The following is a 20,931-nucleotide window of genomic DNA, read 5'->3' on the forward strand; positions in this document are numbered from 1 at the left end:
CTGTCATTTCTTGCTGTCTTTCATTTAGGGTGAATTCCTTCATTTAGTCATTTTGAAGGAAGAAAAGGAATGAATAAAGTAAAAAAAATATTAAAAAATTAAAAACAATACAAAAATTGAAAACAGGATGCTAGATCCTAGGTGTGTTTTGGTCTGGTTGTTGAAAGAAGCTTGCTAGATTAGAGAAAACAGGGAAAGATAAGAAAAGAAAAAAAGGAAAAAGAAAAAAAAAAAGGAAAGCATTTGAAAATGTGAAAAAAAATGAACACAGTAAAATAGAATAAAATGAAATGATGGAAGTAAAATGGAATTTTAAAGAAATTTAAAGAAACATCTTTTTAACAAAAATGGAAAATAAAATATTTTTTTTCTCTTTCTGTGTTCAAGAATAAGAAAAGAAAAATTAAAAAAAATTGAATGGATGGGCCAGCGAACAGAATGAAATTTCCCCTGGAAGTCAAACTATGAAGCGGGCAGAGAGACTAGTGGTGTTTCTGAAGAGCACGGTTGGACCAACTGGGCAGGGCTTAGTGTAACGGCTCTGTACTCCACTAGATGGTGGGGCTTGGCTTACTGGGGGGATTTTTTTGATGCATATAGACTTACATACGCCTGCACGGGAGGGGTGAAAATGGCATCACCCAGCTACCCAGTCTCTAGTATCAGACCTCTGTGCTCTCCCTGACTAGCAATTAAATACCCCTTCTTTATCTCTGGCTTTTGTCCACTCTCTGCTTCTACACTGTCTGTAACCAAACTGTCAGGCTACCAGGCAGCACCTCCCTCCTGAGTTTTATCTCAGATGGGGCTGTGTTTCCCAACCCCTCATGTCTGAGGGCCCTGCAGCTTTGACCCATTCTGATTCTCCGGGGGAGGGTCTTGCTGAGCAATGGCCAGGTCCTGGCCCACTCCTAGGAACGTTTGCAAGACCGTGCCACTGCCGATGCCCAGAGACCGTGGGCCAGCCCACCCCAGAAAAAGTTTGAGTGGTTCTGTAGCAAGAGCGTTTCAGGGATTGTGAGAAATCACAACACATAGCTGGCACCAGGCTACCTCCTTAACACCCTTGCTCCAACACCAGCAAATGTGGCCATTCTCTGGGGTCCTCTGGGACCTTTGTCTGTGGGGAGGCCATAACGCCTCTACCAAATGTCATCCCATCAGGGGAACCACCTCTCCCTGTGTGTCCTGAGGACCCTGAGGACCTTGCTCTCTGCTCCCAGGGATTCACCCTTGCCACCAGAGCACTGCCAGGTATTGAGCTGCAGGGTTTCAGACTCTGTGCTCTCCCTGTTTATAGCATCGTAATGGAATTTAAACCCTCTCCTTTCTCCTTTCTCCCTGTTTTTCTTCAGTTACTTGCATACTCTTTTTTTTCTCTCCAGCTGCTTTTGGGGGTGGGGATGCTTTCCTGTACTCTCCCCCCCCATCTCTGTCCTCTCTCTGCAAGCAAAAACAACTCCCTGCCCTCCGTGGCTTCTCTTTCCCCCAGTTCACCTCTCCATGCCACATACCTGCCAAGTTCTGTGGTTCAGATTGTGCAGATGGTTGTGTTAATCCTGAAATCAGTTTTCTAGGCGTGGAGGATGGTTTAGTGTTGATCTGGCTGGATTTCAGGGACCAGAGATACAAAAAAACTTCCATGTGGTTCCGCCATCTTGGTCCTTCCCCCCTATAATGTCCGTCTAAATCAGCATGATGACAAAGGCAACTATCACAAGTTATTTAATAATAATATAAAATTACAAGCTAATTCCTCTAAGATACTAAATATCACAAAATTGTAATCACAATGATTGTTATTAATGCCAATATTTACAAATGTATAAATCTCCTTCTTTGAAAACTAGACTGTTGAAAACATAAAAGAAACAATGGTTACAAAAATATTCAAATATATTTTCATATACCATTTAAAACATATTCTAGGACAAATCACTTACTCAAATATTTTTTTCCTGCCAAGTGGTTTTGTGCAGATGACATATTCAAACACAATTTATTAGGTGATTAAGGGTGAATGAATCTCTGTTTCTTATGACCTTTTAAATATATATGTGCCTGAATCAATTAGAAGTCACATCACAAAATTTTTAGTTAAGGAAAAAAAGATTAAACAAAAAGAGGTAGCATGGTTAGTACAGGATTTCTCAGAGCTGTCATATCTTAATAAGTGTTGGGAAATAAGAGACAGAATGGAGCAGGTGATGAACACATAGTTGGTAGCTCACAGCACCTGGATTTCAACATAAAGGATTCACTGTTGACTGACCTTGGTCAAGTTAGTTGACATCTATGTATCTCCTTTTACATTATAAAGGCTCATTTGTAAGAACAGAGCTATAAAGATTAAAAGATTTGGGTGGATTTTATTTTATTTTATTTTATTTTATTTTACTTTATTTATTTTATGAGATATACAGAGACAAGCAGAGAGAGAGAGGGGGAGAGAGAGAATCCCCTGCAGGCTCCGCACCATCAGCATTGAGCCCGATGTGGGGCTCAAAGTAATGAAATGTGAGATCATGATGTGAGCCGAAATCAAAAGTTGGACACTCAGCCAACTGGACATGAGCCACCTAGGTGCCCCAGAAGATTTCAGTTTTGTAGATGGTGGAGAAAAATGAAGGTAGAAAGGTACAATTCCCAATTGTCTGCAATGGGAACTTTAAAAATAAACAGGAAATATTTAACTTTCAAAACAACCCCTATGTCTAGCTATTTAAATCAGATAGGAAGGACCTACTGCAAATTATAGTTGCCAACAGGCTTAGGGGAATGTCAGTCTCCTTTTTCTCTACCGTCAATGTAGCAGGAGAAGGATCCTGTGAAGCTTGCCAAGGAGTAAAACTAAAGGGAAGGAAGCAAGATACCCCAGATGTCCTTTAAATATGATCCCTAAAAATGAGTATTTTTAAACGTATTCTCCTTAACTGCTTAGATTTTGTGAAATGATCTAAGAGGTGACTTTAATGCCTAAGCCTTCTCAGTGAGAAAGCCACTGCTTCCTTACAACAAAGGATTTCTGAACTCTAAATAACATTATTCACTAAAAATTGAGTAAAAAAGAATGAAACACTTAGCAATAAATTTGCAGAAGTACAAAATATATATTCTGAAAACTAAAAAAAAATGACTGAAAGAAATTAAAGAAGATCTGAATAAATGGAAAGACATTCTATTTGCATGGACCCGAAGACTTAATGATGTGTTAAGATAGCAATGCCTCCACAATGATTTTTAGATCAATCTGTATCAAAATCCAAGCTTACTTCTTCGCAGAAACAGACAAGTTAATGCTAAGATTCATATGAAAATGCAAGGGAATTAGAATAGCCAAAATAGTTTTGTAAAAGTTGAGACACTCACATTTCCTGATTTTAAAAGTTAACAGTTTTAAAGAGATGGTAATCTAGACAGTGTGAGATATGTCCACATATGGCATATGGGTAGTCATATAGTCATTGAAATAGAATTGAGAGTCCAGAAATAAACCTCCACATTTACAGTCAATTGATTTTCAAAGGTGACAAGACCAATGGGGGGAAATTGTTTGTTCAGCAAATGGTGCTAGGAAAACTGGATATCCACACGCAAAATAATGTATTTGGAAACATATCATTTGCAAAAATTAACTCAAAATGGATCAACAACATAATATAAGAGCTAAAATATAAACCTCCTAGAAGACAACAGAGGTGTAAATCATGGTGACACATCGAAATAATTCTAATAGATGTTTTTCCAAAGGAGATTTATGTAAATGTCCAATGAGCACATGAGGAGATGCTCAACGTTGTTAGCTATCAAGTACATATGTATCTTATATCAGAGTCATATGTGATACAACTTTATAGCCATTGGGATAGTTATAATCACAAAGGTAGATAAAGACAGGTGTCCGTGAAGATGTGAAATTGGAATTCTCAAACACTGCTTGTGAGAATGTAAAACGGTACAGCTGCATTGGAAAACAGTCTGACGGTTCCCACTTTCACTCCTTGGTACAGGCTCAAGAGGAAAAAAAACCACACATGTACACACAAAATTTGCACATAAAAGTTTATAGCAGCATTATTTATAATAACCAAAGAGTAAACCCAACCTAAATGTCCATCAGTGAAGGAATGGATAAATAAAATGTGGTATACCCATGCAGTGGAATGTTAAAAAATGAAATATTGAAACCCGCTGTGACATGGATGATTCTTGAAAACATTGTGGTTAGAAGCCAAACACAAAAGACTATCTACGGTGTGATACCATTTATGGGGAATGCCAACAGGAGGCAAATCTACAGAGATAGAAAGAGATGAGTGGATGCCTAAGGATAAGATGGGCTTTAAGGACTGAGGGATATGGGGTCATTTTGAAAAATGCCAATGTTTAAAAATTGATTGTGGTGATGGATGCATAACTCTGTGAAGATACTAAAAGCCACCAATTTATATGCTTTAAATGGTTGGTTTTGTGGTACATAAATTGTATCTCTGTAAAACCATTTTTAAAAGGACAAAATAACCCGTATATATTCACATATCTATAAATGTTTCTGTATGTAGCCATCTGTATCTGCATTACACCAGATGAGAGTTAATACTGATGTCTTTACCTTCCATTACCCCATGGGCTGTTTTCACCTTCTTCCCTTGCTCCACTCCAACAGTGACAAACCGGTTCCTTCCCCCCACCATCCACTTACTTGTTTAATTTCAACATATATGTATAGCAATATCAGAATTATTAGCCATACCTTCATGTGAAACAATTTTATCAACTAGAATACAGTACCATGTGCAGTTCCCTTTGTCTTTATTGTAGCATTTGTCTTACAGACTCCATTCATTTCCAAAGTTACTTAGGTCAGTGCGTCCCCGCCCCCCCATTCCTTTCAAGGAAATGGTTACATACATTTGTAATGAAATTTGGGATTGTTTTGTCATAGCTGCTATTCCCCCTTTGGATCCCCTGTCTTCCTAAATGACTCTTCTAAACATATATATGTTAAGATGCACCCTTTGTTCTCTAAAGTTCTATGTGTTTTGACTAAAGCATAACACCATGTACCTATTATTGTAATATCTAAAAGAATAGTTTCATTATCCTATAAGTCCCCTATGCTTCACTTATTCAACCTTTCCTCCCTCTCTGTGAATGCCTGGAAACCACTGATTATTTCTTTTTTTTTTTTTACTTAATTTTTTTAATGTTTATTTTATTTTTGAGAAAGAGAGAGAGACAGCGTGAGTGTGGGAGGGGCAGAGAGACAGGAAGACAGAGACTCTGCTCATTCCAGGCCCTGAGCGGGCAGCTCAGAGACTGACACGGAGTTCAAACTCACAAACTCTGAGATCATGACCTGAGCTGAAGTCAGACGCGTAACTGACTGAGCCACCCAGGGGCCCCACTGATCACTGCATTGTCTGCATAGTTTTGCCTTTTCGGAATGTCATATAAATGGAATCATAGTATGTATCCTTTTGAGACTGATTTGTTTTACTTAGTAGTATACATTTGTGGTTTCTCCGTGTCTTTTTGAAGCTAGCCAGTGTATTTCTTTCTGTTAGTGAATATTTCATTGTATAGATGTACCATCATTTTTTGTTTTTTTGTTTTTCTATGGATGAAGAACATTTTGGTCACTTTCAGTTTTGGGCAATTATGAATAAAGCTGCTATACATATTTTCATGCAGGCTTTTGGGTAAACACAAATGTTAAAATTAGTTGAGTAAATATGTAGGAGTGCAATTCCTATGTCATCTGTTCAGACTATGTTTAGCTTTGTCAGAAACTACCAAACTGTCTTTTGAATTCCCACCAGCAAGGGGTGACAATTCTTATAATATATCTCACTTCATATTGCCAATGTTTTGGAATTTTAGCCATTCTAATAGATGTGTAATGTTATTTTTAAAAGTTTACTTATTTATTTTGAAAAACAGACCATGAATGGGGGAGTGGGAGAGAGAGAATCCATGCTGAGCAGGGAGCCTGACACGGGGCTTGACCTCATGACCACGAGATCATGACCTGAGCCAAAGTCAAGAGTCAGACACTCAATGGACTGAGCCATCCAGGTGCCCCATCAAATTTCATAACCTGAAATTTCCTGATAACAAATGCTGTTGGGCATCTTTTCATATGCGTGCTTGCCATCTATATATTCTTTGATGAGGTGTTTGCTCAAATATTTTGGCAACTTTCTAATTGTTTATTTTCTCGCTAAGTGTTGAGTTCTTCATATATTTTGGAAACAAGTTCTTTATCAGAATGCATTATGCAAATATTTTCTTCCAATCTGTCACTTTTTATTTTCTTAACGGTATCTTTTACAAAGTAGATGTTTTTAATCTTAAAGTATTTTAACGTCAAGTGTTTTTTTTTTTTATGGATCATGCATTTAGTATTGTATCGCTCACTGCCAACCCCAAAGTCATAGGTTTTCTCCTGTTTTCTTCTAGAAGTTTTATAATAATTGTGTTTATGTTTGGATCTGTGATCGATTTTATGTTAATTTTTATTAAAGGAATGGCATTCATGTCTAGATCTTTCTTCTTTCTTTCTTTCTTTCTTTTTTCTCTTTTTCTTTCTTCTTTTTCTGTTGAAAAGGCTATCCTTTCTTTTCTCCATTGAACTGCTTTGTTCTTTTGTCAAAGACCAATTGACTATTTGTTTGGTTGGTTTTGTTTTATCTTGTTTTGGGGCATTCTATTCTATTCCAATGGTCTATGTGTTTAGTCTTCAAAAATTTTGATGCTGTCTGGATTACTGTAGCTTTATAGTAAGTCCTGCATCAGGCATCTTGAATTATCCAACGTTTTCTTCTACTTCAATATTATGGTAGCTATTATACGTCTTTCGGCCTTCCATGTGAACTTTAGAAACAATTTATTAATATCTATAAATAGCTTGCTGGAATTTTATTGGGACTGTGTTGATTCTATAGATCTAGCTGGGAAGAGTCTTCTAGTCCATGAACATGAAATATCTCTTTGTTTTGATCTGCTTTGATTTCTTTCTTCCGAGTTTTGTCGTTTCCCGTATGGAAGTTTCTACTTATTTTGTTAAATTTATACCAAATAAAAACTTTTTAGTGAGCTATTATAAATGGTATTGTGATTTTAATTCCAAATTCTAATTTCTCATGGCCGATGTATAAGAGAGAAATTGGATTTTGTATATTAACCTTATCTCCTGTGACCTTGCTACAATAACTTATTATTTCCAGGAGCTTTTGGTTGATTCTTTGGGATTTTCTACATAGACAAAAAACAAAACCATTCATTTCTTCCTCTCTAATCTGTATGCCTGTTACCTCATATGCACTAGCTGCCTCCAAGCACAATGTAATAGGAGTGGTGAGAGGGGGAATCCTGCCTTCTTCCTGATTTTAGAGGGAAAACATTTGGTTTCTCACAGTCCCCTCTGTTTTTATTACATCCCACCCCAATTTTCCAGTTTCTTTGTTTCTTTCATCTCAATTATTCATGTTATCACAGGCCTGCTGTTATGGAAAAGACAGTGGGAATCAGAGATACTTTCATTTAAATCATGATTTGGATCTTGGTTAAGTTAATTTAACTCCTTTGCATTTTAGTTTCCTTATTCCAAATTAGGAAAATATTGCCTACGCCATCCATGTACTGTTATGATGATTATTTGGAAGATCTTGCAAAAGCTTTTTTTTCCCCACTTAATGCATGAATACCTAGCTTTGGTGTAGGCCCTATGCTAAATTCTTAGGCTTAGACTGTGAACGAAACACAGGTTCAGCTATCAAAAAAGTTAGTGGAAAAAAAGTCAAGGTCACAGTGTATTTTAATAATCCTAAGTGCCGTGAGCCCTGTCAGTGCACATGGTTGATTTTCAATACCTAGTCTTTGTTATTATTCCTTTCCCAAGTCTATTCACTCTTTCTGAATTGTCAAAAAGAGCTAATGACATTCCTTATCTCTTTCTTTGTATACCTTGTTTCCACCCCACATAATCAATGCAAACAATTGCCCATTTGATACTCTCTCTAGTGTCTGCATTGTTGTCACTTCTTCCTCCTCTTTTCACCTAATGTCTCAAACATTTCTATACTGGAGATATATAATAGTAACATTTTGTGATTGCTAACATTTATATTTTGGTTACCATATGGTTCATACAGTATACATAGAGTATTTCAAACATAATATTCTAGAGGGCAGGAGGGTGATAATATAGATTTTTACATGAAGCGAATTAGGCATTTAAAACAAGTTTTTTTGTCATGAGGTTAATGCTGATTATTTTGGTGTACAGAATGTCTTTTATAAATCCAACATTATTCCTGGGCTCCATCCTTTGTAATCTATAAGGAATAGGAAGATTAAAGAAAGGATTTTTAACCAGGAGGAGGGGAAGGTGGGAAAAAAAGTTACAGAGAGGGAAGGAGGCAAACCATAAGAAACCCTTAAATACTGAGAACAAACTGAGGGTTGATGGGGGGGGTGGGAGGGAGGGGGAGGTGGGTGATGGGCATTGAGGAGGGCACCTTTTGGGATCAGCACTGGGTGTTGTATGGAAGCCAATTTGACAATAAATTATATATATATATATATATATATATATATATATATATATATATATGAGTGTATGGGGGCACCTTTCTTGATTTTGTGTTTTAAAGACTAAAACAAACAATAATACGTTGGTTTCCTGAAAGACAGTGCCCTGTTACCTAGGCAATGGCTTTATGACACCCAAGATGTAACTAATACAACTTCAGATCAGCTTCCAGAAATTCTCTGGTTTATGAGATGAGTAGCCGAAACAATTCATTACATTGCCTTTCAAGAAAGTTATTTTGGGGGGAGGGGGGAGGAACCAAATGTGGGAAGGTGGAAAGGGGAGAGAAGGTATAGCTAACACAAACACAAGATTGGGGAGAAATCAGCAAGGTGCCCTACTGGGAACAGTTATTTGCCGTTCCAGACTTCCTGCTACCTGCAGTGACAAATTTAAAAATTTGGCTTTAAAACACGAAGTAACTTGCCTTGCTTGTTTGTCCTTATTTTCTTCAAAGTAACCCAATGAAGCAATAGTATAGAAAAGTGCTGGCTGGGGTTTTCATGTGCATGAGTGTGTGCCCGTGTGTTTAAAATACATTAAAATAAGTGCTGCCTCTGAGATTTTCAACAGTTACTGCTGACTCTTTAGTCTCTCCAAACTCCTCTCTGCATCAGCAATTTTGTATTTGATTTGGAACATGTTCTACATATCCTCCACCAAAGACTGGAAGTCAGTCTTGTAAAGAAGTAAAGGCATTGCATAGACCTTTGATAACCCCGCCATGCCTGCTGTCCCTTCAAAGGAAAGCAGTGTTTCAGCCTACACGTGGCTGGTTAATAGAATTGACTCACCAAGTTGCCCTTGTTTCTAATGATTGCCATGCGAGATGTTGTAGAATGATGTCATTTACTAATAAAATGCATTTGCTTTTACAGACTCAATTCTTTATGTTGAGAAAATACAGATGAATCTTATTTTAAGGAATCAAGCATTGTTTCCTTACAGAAATGGAATTAAGAAAATAACTGCTATCTAAGAACCTGTTAGTTTGATAGGCAGTATTGTAAAAAATAGTATGCCTGTCTGTTTTATAAGAGTAAAGATAACCATTTAATTGATCTATCCCTGAGTCAGTCTTCCAGTATTTGAGTTACTCTGTGATTTAATATTGGAATAAAAAGTGGATAAATATCGATCAGATATTTAAGTGACTTTAAGAATTTCTGTCTAGAATAACAGATTGTGTGTGTGTGTGTGTGTGTGTGTGTGTGTATTCATTAAGCTTCTACTACATGCCTGGGTCCTTCACAAATATCAATCCTCAAAACAAAGCTGGATTTTGTAAATTTGTAAAACAAATTTTACAGATTTGGAAAAACAGATTTGGAGGGCTTAAGTAATTTCCCAAACATATTAAGTTGTGGATATTTGAGTCATTGATAGATTCTTTGATTTCAAACCCATTATTTGCAATGTACAGCTTTCCTTTAACTAATCCTTTAATGAGAAATAATTGAAAATTATGTAATATGACATATTTCTCTTATCCTGTCCGACAAAAGGACATTTCCAATAAATATTTATTTTAAGAGATTTTGTGTGTGTATAATGCCTGTGTCTATCTTTTGCTTGTGCACGTGCAGGTATCCCTATTTACATGCATTTTGCAATAAAAGTTCTTAAACACTACATCTTCTCCTACTTATGACTTCACTAATGTGGACTGATCTAGTAGTTGGCTTAAGAATAGAAACGTAGGGGCGCCTGAGTGGCTCAGTCGGTTAAGCGTCTGACTTCGGCTCAGGTCACGATCTCGCGGTCCCTGAGTTCAAGCCCCACGTCGGGCTCTGTGCTGACTGCTCAGAGCCTGGAGCCTGTTTCAGATTTTGTGTCTCCCTCTCTCTCTGACCCTCCCCCATTCATGCTCTGTCTCTCTCTGTCTCAAAAATAAATAAACGTTAAAAAAAATTAAAAAAAAAAGAATAGAAATGTAGTGGTGCACCTGGGTGGCTCAGTCGGTTAAGCATCCAACTCCTGATCCCAGGTCAGATCTTGATCTCAGAGTCGTGAGTTGAAGTCTCACATTGGGCTCCATGCTGGGCATGAAGCCTACTTAAGAAAAAGAATACAAAAGTAGAGTTTATGATGTTATGCAACATGAATAGTGTGTTTTATATTTCATGTTGCTTTGCATAAATTGCAAGACACCTATACACTTAATTTGTGTAAGTAATTTTAACATGGGCTTGAAAACATAATTTGATGACAGGTTATAAGAGTAAAATCTGTAGGTTTTTTTTTTCTTTTCTTTTTTTTTTTTTTTTTTTTTGAGACAGAGAGAGACAGAGCATGAATGGGGGAGGGTCAGAGAGAGGGAGACACAGAATCTGAAACAGGCTCCAGGCTCTGAGCTGTCAGCACAGAGCCCAACGCGGGGCTCGAACTCACGGACCGCGAGATCATGACCTGAGCCGAAGTCGGATGCTTAACCGACTGAGCCACCCAGGCGCCCCTAAAATCTGTAGTTTTAAGGCAGATCAAATTACTTAGGACATGATCAAAAAGAAAATTTATATAATTAAATGCTACTCATTTGCACTAATAGTTTTTTTTTTTTCTTAGTATGCACCAATTTCCAACCATAAAGGCTTATTTGTTGATTCAAAATAAATAACAGTTAATATACCTCAATTTCTGGTATAGTGATCTTAGTCTTTAAGCAGTATTTTGTTTTTATTTATGAAATCTAAACATTTGGCTAAATGAAGGTATCTTGTAACTGCCAAAATGACTGTTTTTTGTGTTATCTTAAAATACTTAGGAAGAGACATCAGAAGCACACATTTTCCAGATTTTCTCCTTGTTCTTTTTAAATAATATCATCTGTTCCACATAGCCCCTCTAAAACCATGGAGTAAGAAAGAAAGCAGTATTTAGACTTGGAGACCGGTAGTGTAGCCAAAGAGGTTGGGCATGTGTGGGGATCAGATAACCAACATCTATCCCAGGTAGAACAAGAGAGGGGGGTGGGGTATCTCAAACCACTATAAATAGGGGGAGGTTAAAAAAGATGAGAAAGTTATAGATAAGTGAAGAACGTTATAAATAAAAGCTTTCAACCTTTCAATACGCCTCCAGAATATGCATTACGTAGAGATGATTGCCCCAAAACAGAGTAATATTGAATTTATTGGAAATTCGAGGATTTGTCCAAGTGGAGATCTTTGTGATTTTTGTTTCATACACCAGCAATTGAATTATTGTTTCCGCTGTGGAAGGAAAAAGAGAATTGATTTGGAAAATTGATAATACCTTTGCCATTATTAGTTAGGTGTAATGTCCATTCTTTTTCCAGACAAGCCATCATTTTGAATCTGGTTTAGTCAGTTTCAATCCCAGACATGCACATGAATAGTTGATGTGCGGGGACATGGCAGCCTCCCAGCTCAGCTCTCAAATTTCCACAAGCAAGATGACTCGGTTGTGATGGAGATAAGACCTTGGTTGACAAAGATAATATTTGCCATTGACATTGAGTTATTTTTATGTAACCAAAACCTGTCATTCCTTAGACAACAAGAATATAGAATGTGAAAATAAGAAGACGTTTAAAAGTTAAGATTCCAAAATATGTCCAAAAAAGTCATTGAAAGGAACTTAATTTTTGAGAGTTTAGAAGTTTACTAACAATACAGTCTCTTTTATCTTGACAAATAAATTAACCTTTGATTTGAAAATTACAAATTGCCCCATTTTTTGCAAGAATTAGAGCCTGTACGCTGTCACAAAATATTTCTTTTTTAAGGAGCAGAAACAGAACCCTGAGGAAGAAAATGGTGTGTAAGTATAGTATTAGGAAATGCTAACCACTTTTAAAATCCTGTCTTTCAGGAAAGAACTGTGACTATTAGAAGACAAACTGTAGGAGGCTTTGGATTAAGCATCAAGGTAAACTGTATTTCCATTCTATCCTTAAAGGCTGTGCTGTAATGCATGCATTTTTGTGTATTTTGGTTTTTGGTGATTAATAATTAGATAAATATGGCTATAGCAAAATCTTCAATATTTGCACTGAGACATAAAGTAGGTAGGTTCTCAGAAAACCTTGGCCAACTTTTGATTTAGAAAGTTTCTTAGAAAAAGTATTTGGGAATTTTACCTGGCATTGAACATAGATAGGTAATTAACTTTATCTGGGACCACCTAAAATGTCAGATCTGGTGTTGCTGTGGACGTATCTTCCTGTACCCAGCCAGGGGAGGAGCTACTGCCCCCCAACCCCCCAACCCAGTGAATGGAGCAAGAACAAGTTTTACACTAATAGTAGTTAAATGTTAGTTGGGTTTTATTCATCTTTTTCTTTTGTGTCGTTTTCATTTTTATTTTATTTTTTAGAAATCGGCAAATTTTCATGTCACAGTGCCAAGTAAATAGGGTAAACCCAGTTTTAGCATCTGATTTATTTTTAAAATGACCATCCTGTTAACTTCCATTTATTAATGAATTTTAAATGCCTTTGTTTTTTGTGGATGTGGTTGACTAGTAAAAGCGTACCACTCCTTCAATTTATCGTCATTGAAACAAAACAAATTTCAAAAGGATGGGAAATTATATAAATATTGGAAAAGTTAATTGCTGTCTTTAAATGCCCTTTAGAAACCTACATCTTTGCATAGATAAATGAAATTTAACTTTATCTTAAGCCAGTGGGTTAGGTATTTTGCCCACGTAGGGTGAAAATCATACATCTCAGGTATATATTTCATGAAATTTTAACACAGCTCAGTTTATATATGCTTGGAAAGTGGAGCTCTAAATTTGGTGACTATCAGTTCTAGCTGACATTATGAAAATGACTTAGAAAAATGGACCAGTGTGGAATAGCATTGTGTTGTCAAGTGATAAGAATATTACTATATAAAATGTTAGTTTTAAAATATGTATTTAACTTTCACTTTATCGTCCATCAACTAAATCCAGGGAGGTTTGCAGTACAAGTTATAAGAAGTGGAAATGATGCCATGGGAATTATATGATACAACAGACAAGCTTTTTTTGTTTGTTTTTGTTTTTTTCTGTGATATTTATTGGGATTGCTTGAAGGGTTTAAAGATACCACTAAAGATAGTAAAAAGTCCATGAGAGAGAACAAAAGCTAAATATGAATAAAATCCAATCTCGGGAGGTGGTTTCATTTGAGATAAGCATTTTTACCTAACAGGTCTGACTCTTTTTCTGACAGTGGAGCTACATTAGTTTTATGCAGGGAAATTTTCCTTTCTATTTTTTTTCTATTTCCATTTATAATTTAAACTCAATAATATGATGTTATTTATTTTTATTAAAATGCTACAATTTTAACAGATTCTAAAATATCAGGAATTTTGCCAAATGAATTATGTCTATTTAATATTTTCATTATTTCATTCCAAACAAAACTCTTATACATCAATAAATAGATTAATTTTCTAAATCAAATGAGTGTGCATTTTCCATTCATAATATTGGCCACAAAAGCAGTGCTTGAATTGCAATCTGTGCCATATATTAGGAATTCTGACAAAAAAAGGAAGTTATCTTACAATTCTTATGATACACTAATCAGAAATACAAAAATTTAAGTTTATTATTTCGATTATTACCCAGTCATTCTGAAAAGTTTCTCTTTAGGATTTTCCATTTTGGTTTTCTCAATAGTTACCTCTGACACTTGCTTTTTTATTTTTAAGCTGTATTTTGTTCTGTTAGTGTGCATGTGTGTCTGTATACACACACACACACACACACTGCATATATATATATATATATATATATATATATATATATAACCATTTAAGAAAATATTTTAACCGAATGCAGAATTAATGTTTTAACTTTGACCATTTATTTTTTTCTATTTATTTATTTTTTGTATACTTATTGCTAGAACAATTTGAACCAATAATATAAATACTCCCATAAATATATGAGTGTATATCTTATCCTTATTTGCTTCAGTTAACTAATCACTGCTGACACACACTGGAGATTTTGTAGTGAGGGTTATTGACTAAAAACCTTGACTATCTCAACTGGAAATAACAAAAGGAAGGGTGCATCTTTGACAATTAGAAAGACATTAACTAATATAGCGAAGACTTCTACAGGTGCTCCTGAATTTCATTGTACTGAGAACATATGGTGATATTATTTCAGTTTCACCTTTCAAAAAATTATTTGTGAAAGCCTGACTAACAGGTAACAAAATGGCCACCATTTGTCTTTGGTCAGAAAACACTAAAACACTCCAATATGTGCCGTTACGAGTCAAAGCCAATGGGCCATGTTCTGTGCTCCTGCCAGATCTTGGCTGATGGGTTTTTCTTCAACTGTCAGCCTTGTACATGGTGGCAACCCCTCAGTTTTCCCACATGGCGGCCGGTGCTACCAAAGATAGTGGACAACATCACAGAGAGGCATCTGTTCTAATGCTTTCAACGTGCCCCAGGGGCTATAGACTGTGGGCGGCGCAATACGACGGAGGCAACCAATGTCCATTAAGCTTTGATGTCACCTGTCCATGTACAATAATGTCTTGCTCCCAACACTCTCTCCGGGCAGAGACTTCCCTATTAGGGTGAGGAAGAAAAAGTCAGCCTTTACCTCCTTTTATTTTCTCTGCCATATTCTTGAGACAACACTGAAACTTCTGGGACAAAAATGCGTGGCTTAGTCCCAGGTGGTTTGGAGAATGAGGTAGCCACGTGTCTGTACAGTTTGATTTCAGGTCTTTGATTCGATATCCTCCCTTGAAGCCACTAAGATGTAGTGCACATTAAGGAGAGTTTCCATCTCAAAACTTCCTATAATCCTAAGGAATAAGAGAAAATTGTAAATAATAATGAAAGATTGTAGAAGATCTAAATTTTTAAAACTACAATGTAAGTAAATTTTCATCCATTTTCTTTTCAAATTTTGTCTTATCCCCTATTGTTTTATTTTATATTTTATTTTATTTTATTTTTTTACCTTAAGATTTTAGTTTGCATTATTAGGACTTTCTTACAAGATCCGGGACTCTCCTTTGAAAAGTCATAGTTACCATCTTAAATCGTATCTGAAGAATGCTAGACCCTCAGTGTGGAACACAGTCATCCAAAAAGAGCTTTGGCATCAGTCACATTACGTTTTAATATAGAAATCAGATTTATCTCGAGACAAATTTATTTTTTTAAATTCTTAAAATCCCATCTTTTCAAAACAAGAGTGTTTTACCACGGAAAGGTAGAGACCAAAATTACCTATATATCCATGTTAATTCTAAACAAGGGAAAAAAACCTCACAACACTGAACCAAGGACCTTTGGGCAGGTGACAGTCTTGTGCTAACGCAGCACGTGGTGAAGCAGGTGTCCTGACAGGTGGAGCGTCCACACACAAGGCTGACTGTCTTCCTCCACGTCCCCATCCTCTGGTTTAGCTAATCGATTTGTTTCCAGCTCCTAAAAATAAAAGGGGTTCTTTTTAACCCCCCTCCCCCCCCCCCCCAACATGCTTATCCCCGGATCTCCGCTCGTTTCTGCGTTTGCTGTCCCGTGTTACAGTTTTTCTTGCACTACAGTTAGATCTAGTAGGAGCGCATGTGTAACTGAGCCAGAGTACAATAAGATGAAAGTTGGAGGCACAACACACACACCTTTGTACGTGGCCCAGCTCTCTGTTGTCTTTAAATGGCATTTCACCCACAAGCTCCGACTCCAGGATCTCAAGATAGAAAGAAATGATGGCCATGCTTTCTGATCAGAAACTTAAATCATGAACCAATGCTGGGGTTTTATGCACTGTGCTCACTCCCCGGGCTGTCTTCCAGAAAGCGTTGCTCATTCGAGCTATTTTGACCCTTGTGTTGCCTTTGAGAACACTTCTGGCAACTGCTGTAACTCTGGATCTTTCCTGACAATTCTTTATGATTCTTCCTGTCTCTTACCATTGTTGACAGTCTTCCTTGATTAAAACGTCCCTCAGAAGTCATTGCGTGTTTCTTCCCTTGTATCCGTTTTTGTTTTGGTTTATCACTCAATAAAATGTCAAGCTCTTCTTATTTACATTTTTAAATTTCCAAAAGATCATTCTCCGAAAACTGAATTAAAGGATCACTAAACTTTCCACTTATAATCATTTATCCTTCTCTGGTGTCAGACTGAAACTGCTTCCTTTTGTAAAATGTTCAGAAATCACAGAAGTAAAAGCAATGAATCATTCAAGTCGTAATTAATAAAAGTTCATCATGCACCCACCAAGAAGACAGTTCACAGAGCAGGAGCCCTCAAACCAAAACACAGAATGAGGCTCAGGGGTATATTATTATACAGCAGCTTGTATAGTGGGAAGGCAGTGACTGTTTTTCACTGCGATTGGTCTTAAGACTGCATTGCAATTTTCTTAAATGATAGGGAATTGCTTAGTGGTTCCTCCGTATCAAACTTGGGAAACAAGTCAAGTTTTGCTTATGATTTCAGGAGGCATGAACAAAACATGACTCGGGTCAAGTTAGCCTTGCAAAATAAGCTAAATTAAGCTTTATTTATATGACTTAAACTGGTTTTGTCTGCTTGGAATTTTCAAGGCTGGTGTCCATTTGTTTTTGATTTTCACACCTAAAGCTCTCAGATTTATTAGGCTGGCTGGTATATCCTCTCCCTGGTCCTGCAGGACATTCTGATCTGGGCCCTTGTCTAGTTTCCCCGAGTTCCTGAATTCCTATGGACTTTTCTGTCCCTTGTTCACCACTCTTCAGTTTCTGCCCCCTTTCCCTCCCACCTTGCCTGCCTTTTGGCCTTCGGGTAGAATCTTTCTTTCACATGCTCATCCCTTTGTCTGGACTCTCCATATACTAAGCCATTTCCAAAAATGACTTCATGGTCTCCACACCTACATTCCCAATAATCACCAAAGTTTCGCATCAGAGGACCCAATATTCTTGTATTTTTGCCTCATTCCTTTGAGAATCACTCTGTGGATACTCACCTTAAAGTAAGTCCCTTTTATTTGTCTTCCATATCTTTGCAAATACAACATCATACATTTGCATATTATTAAATCATGCCTCTGGTCATTGTCATTTAACAAATCACCTTTTAGAGATGGGTCTTTGCATATTATTACTAGAAAAGGTTTTCTGGAGTATTTTTCAACAGACACGACACTGCCATCTATGTCCGTTAAGGATATGTTTGCAATAAAAGGTGATTTTTTATGTGGAAGCCTTAACGTTGCACAATCAAGAATGAAATTATAATTATTATTAAAATTTTATCATGTATAAATAATAAATGCAAATATTTACCGACTGCTCTATAAATCCCAGATACTGAGCTAAATACTTTATATTTGGTTTCATTTGGCCTTAATATCCAGCAAAGTAGGTAACTATTGCTATCCCTCTATAGACAATGGGGTTACGTACTAAGAGGTTAAGTAATTTATCCATTGTCGTACAGGGCAGAGCTAGGCCTAAACTTCACCTAAAGCAGATAACATTTTATTATTATTAATAATAATAAGAGAAGGCTCTTAATAACTATGCTCTATAGGTATAGAAACTGGAATATATAGAAAAAAATATATATATATAATATAACATGTAATTATAGAATATATAATATATCACATATATTATATAAAATATATGATAAATACATATATAATATATAGTTATATATATTATATAGATATAGATAGATATAGAAAATTATTTAGAAATAATTTTATTTCGAAACTCTCTACCTGGGAACACAAATAATGTTTCCTTTCTAAATTATTTATGTTACGGTTTATTCAAAACTAAAATAAATGGATCAATGAGTCTAGGATCAAGCAAAGAATTTAATATCAAGGACTTGGTATTACTTTTATCAAGTTTACCAATAAAACTATGTTTTCAAAGTAGGTGTAATAAATTTCTTTCTTTCAATTTATTAGTGATTTCAGGGCAAAGTCTTTAAATATCAACTGTTGATGTTAGTTTGCATATGGTTGCATTTCTCCTCATTGCGTTCCTTTTTCTTTTCACTTGAGTCTGATTCTTCTGTTTCCACCGGGGACAACATGGATATATACCTTTCCACCATAGAAATAGGATACCAGGCATGTAATAAAGCTTAAGTTGAAGATAATGGATTAACCCCAAGATCAGTTAAAAGCACTGACTGACTATCATTTTAAAGAGCATTTTTTAATTAAATAGCTTATTGAGGTGTAATTTACATACCATGCAATGTAACCACATTTATAAGTTAGTGGCTTTCATTATATTCACAGATGTGTGCAACCATCACTATAGTCAATTTTGGAGCACTTCATCCCCCTCATATCCTTGAGTTATCATCCCCTTCTCCACCTATCGCCCTAACTCAGCTTTATGCAACCACTAACGTACTTTCAGTCTCTATTTTGGACTTTCATATGAAGGCAGTCATATAGTATGTGGGAAGGATCATTAATTCGTGCTGAAATCAAACTAGGTGATACTAGCAGATAAGCATGGCAATCGAACAGATAAGGATATTTTCCAATATTCTTTCAGATTATATTCCTTTAGGTGCTTTTCCTGTACTTGTTCATTGGGCTCTTAACCTTAATTACTGTGTTGTTATTATCTGTTTACAAATATTTTTATTGCTGTAAGTATATATATAATGGTGGGGTCTATGTTTCTTTTTTCCCCCCAGATCCCAGAATATGATTGATTGATTGATTGATTGGAATAATGAAAATGCTGAACTGAAAATATTTGTTTGGCAGGATTCTCCAAGATCTGAAAACATTCTGGGTTTTATCTGGTGGAATTTCACAGTTATATTGGCAAATGCTTTATATAGAATACTACTAAAAATGTTTTAGATGGGACTTTATATCCTGGTTCCTATAAAGTTAGCCATAAGCTTAATTATACATTGAATGGTATATGTTTTAATATTTTCTGGGATGCACTGTAGAATGTTGCCTCACTTTCCCTCGTCTTGATTTTACACTGGAACAACAGAGTTCAATGAATTCATTTATTCTCTAAACTTGACCACAAGCCATGTACCCAAGCCATCCGAAGGGTAGGTTGGGGAGAAGCCAGTAAAGGAAGCTCTGCATGGAGCTCAGGACCTTTACAGTCTAGTAGGAAAGTAGACATTGATCAAATTTTGATGTAAATAAATGTAAATCATAGCCTAGATCCAGTGTTACAGAAGTGAATTACTTCACGTAAGCAGACATTGATAAATGGGGTCCTTAAGCTGAAATTTTGAATCTGAGGAGTTTACCAGGTTAAGAGTAAAAGAAAAAAGTGTCCAGGCAGAGGGGATAGTATATATTGATGTCCTTTGGTGCTCAGAGTGATGAAGGTCCAGGATGAAGAGGCAGAGGCAGGCTGAGATCACAAGACGGGGGACCGCTGAGGATTGGGGGTTTTATTCTAAGTGTAATGGGAAGTCTATCACCTATTTTAAATAGGATGAGTTGCGTTATTTGATTCTTGACTGGACAACCTTACATTTCCCCATTTAGGTCCAGAACTAAATCTAATTAACTTTAATAGAGCTGGACTGCTCTCACATTTCATCCAATAAATTAAGGTACTGTAATCTTAAGTTCCAATTTTATATGCCGAGTTTTGTCTAAAAATTTGCTCTTTAGTTAATTAATAAAGTAATTTTCTGCAATTAGATTAAGAATCCTTTCTGAGCTCTTAATGTCTGATTTAAAAAGACCCAAAAATGAAAAACCCACCTTTGGACTCAAATCATTCAAATTTCAGGACAGATTTTACATATAAAAGAAAAAAAATGTTGACAAAATAGGTGTTAGTTATATCCTGTCATTTAAAAATAGCTATAAGTCTCCAGGTGTTGAGAGACGAGTGGGGTTACTGAGTTCGCCCTCAGAAATCGCTATTCCAACTGTCTTTTCGCAAGGCAGACCCCAGCGAGAGGTTTCCCACTGGCCTACCATGGTAACTGGTATGAAAAATCTTGGGCACTAAGAAAATCTTTGGATGCAATAGTGCAAGGAGAAAAAACTATGAAAAGCAAAACAGCTGAAGGAAAACACTCTGATGATAGTCACACACAGAAGAGTGACATAAACAATGTCACTCTCTGCCCCCAAATATCTGAACCATACAGTATCTAGATGAGTTTGTTTCTTCTTTTTCTACCACCTGAAACTTCATTGGTGGATGATTCATCTCAGTTAACCAATTTTTTCTTCTTAGAAATGGAGATGTGTTCTTAAAATTCCTTCCAATTTCCAAGTGTCTCTAGACACCAACTATGACTATGGTCATTCGATTCATTGTACATTCTTGGCTTCTACTTAAAGTCATTCTGCAATGTGCTTTAAAGAATGGAGCTATCTTAGTC

The 20,931-nt window shown here is 36.2% G+C and overlaps 1 protein-coding gene across 2 annotated transcripts in view; it reads left to right on the forward strand.

The window, feature by feature from the left end:
• Positions 1 to 20,931, forward strand: part of SNTG1 (syntrophin gamma 1) — a 564,850-nt gene that overhangs the window by 284,303 nt on the left and 259,616 nt on the right. For both annotated transcript variants that reach the window (XM_042973560.1, XM_042973561.1), the window contains exon 4: positions 12,431 to 12,487. In XM_042973560.1, the coding sequence (XP_042829494.1) occupies positions 12,431 to 12,487 (57 nt within the window). The remainder of the gene's footprint in view (positions 1 to 12,430; positions 12,488 to 20,931) is intronic.

The sequence above is a fragment of the Panthera tigris genome, chromosome F2 (assembly GCF_018350195.1).
Source record: "Panthera tigris isolate Pti1 chromosome F2, P.tigris_Pti1_mat1.1, whole genome shotgun sequence".
Taxonomy (NCBI): domain Eukaryota; kingdom Metazoa; phylum Chordata; class Mammalia; order Carnivora; family Felidae; genus Panthera; species Panthera tigris.